Consider the following 6,000-nt stretch of genomic DNA (forward strand, 5'->3'; position numbering starts at 1 on the left):
TTAATGCATAATTGAAAAATTCTCAAAATTTTATTTTACTTTTATCGTAATTACATTAAATTCATATATATTTATTCAGGAAATTATGGTTTCTGCCTTACTGCATACAATATTGTTTCAAAGTTTTATGTTTGATTTAAAAATAATTTATATTTTTGTTTTTTTTTTGATTTTATAAATAACAATAAAACATCCTGATAATAGAAGGTAAAATGATGGGAGGCCGCTTTTCTATAGAATCACTGGGCCACTTGAAAAGTTCCAGCACGCAACTGGTAGCACCAAGATGATGATGATATAGGAGGAGAAGATTCAAAACTCCACAATACTAGAACCTCTCAGCAAGACTACTGCGATTATAAAAAGCATCCAGAAGAGAAAGCTGGAGTATTTCGGACATTGTAATGAGAGGTCCCAAATATAGGTTGCTACAAAATATTACGCAAGTGAGAATAGCTGGCAAACGCAGTCCAAAACGAAGAACTTAATGGTTGGTTAGGGTGGCAGTGAATAAAATTAAGATAGCTATGACGGTAACCATGGTAAAAAATCACTCTGAAAGGATATGGTACAGGAAAAAGAAAATAACAGCCCATCCCCAAACAGAATTCTGCGTACGCCAGTGACGAGAAATTTTTTATTTCTTTGGGCCAGGGAACACTTGTGAGCCCTTCAGACATTTAGACCTCATATCCATTGTATCATCCCTATCATACAGACCAGGTCCAGAAGAACCTGGTGTTTGGCGATTCTGGGACCCAGGCTGCACTGGGCTCCCATGTTTGTCAGAATAATCAGAGGCTGCAAATCTGAGCTCCTCATGCCACCATGAATGTCTAATCGTTTGGGAGAGAGAAATATAGATTATTGATATTATACAGGGTGTAACAAAAATACAGGTCATAAATTAAAGTACATATTCTGGAACCAAAAATAGTTCAAATGAACCTAACTTACCTTAGTACAAAAATATGTACATAAAAAAAGTTACAGCCCTTCGAAGTTACAAAATAAAATGCGATCTTTTCCAATATATCGAAAACTATTGAAGATTTTTATTGAAAATGGACATGTGGCATTCTTATGGCAGAACATCTTAAAGAAAAATTATAGTGAAATTTGTGCACCCCATAAAAATTTTATGGGGGTTTTGTTCCCTTAAACACTCCCAAACTTCTGTGTATGTTCCAATTAAATTATTATTGTGGTACCGTTAGTTAAACACAATGTTTTTAAAACTTTTTTGCCTCTTAGTATTTTTTCAATAAGCCATTTTTTATCGAGATATGGCTTCTTTTTTAATATATTTACATAAAAATTTTATGGGGGTTTTGTTCCTTTAAAGCCCCCAAATGTTTGTGTGCGTTTCAATTAAACTAATATTGTGGTACCATTAGTTAAAAACAGTGTTTTTAAACCTTTTTTCTCTCTTAGTATTTTTTCAATAAGCCACATTTTATTGAGGTTTGGCTTCTTTTTTAATATGGTTCAAAATATACCTAAAAATGTTAATTTTCATATTATTACCAGGTCTCGATAATAGTACTTAATCATATACAAAATATGTGGTGGATTTGACAAATATTCAAAATATCTCGATAAAAACTGGTTTTTTGAGAAAGTACTAAGAGGAAAAAGTTTTAAAAATAATGTGTTTAACTAATGGTACCACAATAATAATTTAATTGGAACATGCACACAAGTTTGGGAGGGTTTAAGGAAACGAAACCCCCATAAATTTTTTATGGGGTGCACAAATTTTACTACAATTTATTTTTAAGATGTTCCTGCCATAAGAACGCCACATGTACATTTTCAATAAAAAATCTCTAATAGTTTTCGATATATTGGAAAAAATCCATACTTCAAAAGGGCTGTAACCTTTTATGTGCACATTTGTATTAAGGTAAGTTAGGTTCAATCGAACTATTTTATGTCCCAAAATATGTGGTTTAATTTATGAGCTGTATTTTTGTATACCAAAAGACCATTGACAGAAGTTTTTCACCCAAGTTATAATTGTGTATTATTATTATTATATTATTTATAATTTACTTGTCAGAATGGCCTTTATAGTCTCAAGTCAAGTATAAAACACTTACAGCCTGTTCTCTGTACACTAATTTTTTTCTTTATAAATTAGATATACCTCCTACCTAGTACAAAGGATATTATTTGATGCTACGAGATGCAAAGTGGCCTAATCCACTACCCACAATTTTACCAAAACGCTTTTATTACATTAAAGTTTTTATTACATTAAAGTTATACCTTATTTAAGTATTTTCATATGCAGAGTGGATCAAGCATTGGTTGCTTGAACCGCTCTGTTCTTTCCTTTTAAAAGGAAGAGTGCAAATAACAGGGGAACAATCAGAAGAATTTAATTGAAGAGAGGTATTAAACAAGGAGATAGTCTCAGCCCTCTGCTATTCATAATCGTAATGAACGAATTAATAAGAAAAACTACAGCAAGAACCAACCAACTACAGACAATAATAGGATATCATAGATTACAACCGGTAACAATAGAGTCCTTGCAAGAGAGGCAAAAAATAAACATATTATAAAACACAATAGTGATAGCGACTGTGCTCTATGCAAGTGAAAACTGGACAATTCTGGAAAAACATAAGAGCAGAATAAATGCAATGGAGATGAGACATTTGAGAAGGATAGTTGGAAAGACAAAATGGGATAGATTAAGCAACGAGACTATAGACCATTCCAGGGTGATGTCATTTGATAGTGTCTGAGGGGCAAAGATCTTGTAAACAAACTAGGTTAAGTGTAGAAAACCATTGTTTAATTTAAGAATATGATTAAAATATCAGCGTTTTGTTCAGTTTGAAAGTGTTCCAGTAAGCGCTGGACTCCACTTGCAATTTTAGTCGCACGATTATTTTGTCGCGCTTATTGAACTTATTGTTTCAAATACGAGTCAATCCATCTGCGACTAAATAATCGTGGATTGACTTGTATTTGAAACAATGTATTCAATTTTGCGACAAAACAACCGCACGACTAGAAAATTGCAAGTTGAGTCCGGCGCTAAAGGTAAAAGAGATAAAGTGAGTTTCTTTATAATACCAGCCTCATTTAAAGACCAATATGTTTTAAATCACTATGATCACAATAAACTGTAAACAAAACGACGATATGGGCCAAGAAAACTGATTTTCTGATTATACCGGGTTTTTGCATCCCCTACGAGGGTGTCCTATATCTAATATTTGAAATTTTTGTAGTTAAAACCACAGATTTTTTATAATAAAAGGAGAAAATAGCAAAAAGAACACCAAAAACACAATTTTTGCCCCTCAGTGACGGTGTCAAAGTCACGTGACCTGGAATGGTCAATTAGGAGAATGGCCAACCAAGAACCAATAATGAATAAACTAAAAAAGAGACAAATGAATTGGTATGGGCATTTGATGAGGATGCAACCCAACAGAATTACAAGAAAAGCCCATGAAGCAAAGAACATCGTAAAAAGAAAAAGAGGCAGACCAAGAAAAAAATGGATACAGCAAGTAGTAGAGGCGGAAAAAGTTAAAGGGAAACTACTCGAGGAAGTGAAAATAATGACAGAAAAGAGAAAAGAATGGAAGATATGGGTGAATGTAAATTAAAATAGCGATCCCACATCCGACACACTGATAGGGTACAAGGAAGGGGAGAAAGAAAGAAGAATGTATGACAATGAGACAAAATGTTTTGTTTTTTTATTATTATAATTTTGGCCTTAAAAGTTGTCAATAGTTATTTCTTTGGTAATGTTTACTTCTTCAAAATAAACCAGTAATCTTAACAATAAAAAAGTTACAGGAGATTTATTAAGAATAATAATATAAACAAAACTGTAGGTACAAAATGTAGTTCAAAAAATGTAGGATGTAGGTATTATAGCACTAAAGCTTTCACAATTGTTGCTAGAATCACACGCAATGAAACAATAGATCTAAATTTAAACATCTCAAATCGAAGTTAATTTCAAAAATATTATTATTAGTATTTTTAATCAGTGTTACATTAAGAAAATTTAGAAAACGGAACTAAGAGAAAAACAGCTGAATGTCATTGTGCAAATAGTTGACAACTAGATGACATTGTTAATGAACTTAAAAAATGAGGATCAATCACTAGATGCAATAAAAACTACAAATGAAACAAAGATAATCGCCATAAACATACAAATAGTAATACATAATTTAAGAGAACGTTTGTACTTAAATAAAGTAAAACAAAATACTAACGTGATTTTTTAAGGTACCCATTTTGCCTGCGATTTGAAACGGGTGATTTAGATCCGGAGTCACTTTTATGTCTATAATTTGGCGAGAAGGGATTTGGAGAGATCCTGTTGGAGGGCTCCGGTGAGCTACTCATATTTTTATCACTAGTCGGGTATACACGTCATACAAATTACGAAAACCGAAATCGAAAATATAAAATGTTAAAAATGGCGGCTATCTCTCACACGACACTTTGTTTTGTAAGTGATAAAAATGAAGGAGGAGGAGGAGGGAGAGAGAAGATGCAACCGTACACATGCGTCGTAGAAATATGCTGCGCATTCTGCGCAGTAGAAATTGGGTCTGGGTCGTTCCTGGAAAGCCCAGGAAATTTTTCAAAAGCTCAAAAGGAAAACGAAAAATTTACTGGATCTGAAATTTTCTTGTGGCATGTTTTACACTGACAACACTGACTAGGTATTTTTGTATGTAATTATTATTAATAACTTACAGAAAACAATATTTTGAATACGATTTCCCGCTTGGAAATTGAAACGTTACTTTTAACCATTGATTATAGACACGGAGTGTCTATAATCAATGTTTTAACATAGAATACCTAACTACCAAGAAGAACCGACACGGACGGCGATTCTTTTGTTGTTAGCATGTACTTAATTTGTTAATTTTAGTATGAAGTTGCCAAGAGGACACACGAGTACACTGAGAAAAATCTCACACATTTCTGGCGTGTATCAATAAAATTTTAGTTGCACTGAGAAAAAGGTTGCCTGCAGGACCGGCTTTTGTTGACATTCTTAATATGGTGGAATTATTTTTGATTTACAAAAGGTTGCAAATACAACACAAAGTAATGGTGAGAATTATATTGATTAAAACCATCGATAAAATACCTTTTTTATCCTGATTTTAGCATTGAAAGACCAATAATAAAATATATTATAGTGGCGTGACATGCCTATGCCTTGCATTATTTTTAATTTACTCTCACTCTCTTGTGATAATTTCTTGGTAGTTTTGATGAAAGGTACGGTAAATTTAAAGTGGAATTAGAAAAAAATTATTCTGTGTGTCTTTGTACTCACTCTCATAATGATTCCAACAAAACTCGTGTCGCTATACTGCATTATTATTACCATTATGTATACATAACAAACTTCTCTATCGATAAAGAATAAGGTATAAAAAAATTGCTACCTACCTTTCCTGATTTTTTGGGATTGAAAATAGGCTTAAACCAGGGGCGGCCCGTCGGGGTAGGCAAGGTAGGCGCCGCCTACCCTCTTCAAATGTAGTACAATAATATAAATTATTAATATAAATTACCTATTTCAAAATTGTAATTTATAAATTTTGACACAATACCTACAATAAAATAGCAAAAATTATCCAAATTATTTGCAAAAATATCCAAAAAATTTTCTCCTTAGTTATAATTATTGTACGCTCCTTGTAGTATCAGTAGTACTGTATAAGATTCTATATTCTTCCTGGGTCAGGCACTTGAAAACGTAGCCTGAAATAGAACGACGCCAACAACGAATTGACGTGCGATCTCTCTCTGTTTACGCGAGCAGACCTGCTGCAGGTCTCGTGTATTCTACGATTTTGAAAGGGCGCATAGGCACAGAGTCTTATAGCCGGACCTCCAAAATTTTATCAGTTGCTTCTCTTGTGTCTTGTGAAACTGTTTTAAATAATTTTGTTTTTTGATTTTGGCTGTTATTAGTAGGTTAAGTATTGA

The 6,000-nt window shown here is 33.0% G+C and overlaps 1 protein-coding gene across 2 annotated transcripts in view; it reads right to left on the minus strand.

Annotated features, from left to right (window-relative positions):
* LOC126883293 (RNA-binding protein 5-B) overlaps positions 1 to 4,767 on the minus strand; it is a 61,395-nt gene extending 56,628 nt beyond the window's left edge. The window contains exon 1 of one of the 2 annotated variants that reach the window (XM_050648648.1): positions 4,747 to 4,767. Coding sequence is in view for 1 of the 2 variants with exons in the window: in XM_050648646.1 (XP_050504603.1) it covers positions 4,257 to 4,389 (133 nt within the window). In the remaining variant the exon portion in view is untranslated. Of the gene's footprint in view, positions 1 to 4,256; positions 4,506 to 4,746 lie in introns of those variants that run through there. The other variant, XM_050648646.1, reaches the window with a different exon arrangement.
* Positions 4,768 to 6,000: the final 1,233 nt, after the last annotated feature.

The sequence above is a fragment of the Diabrotica virgifera genome, chromosome 4, assembly GCF_917563875.1.
Source record: "Diabrotica virgifera virgifera chromosome 4, PGI_DIABVI_V3a".
Classification (NCBI taxonomy): Eukaryota; Metazoa; Arthropoda; class Insecta; order Coleoptera; family Chrysomelidae; genus Diabrotica; species Diabrotica virgifera.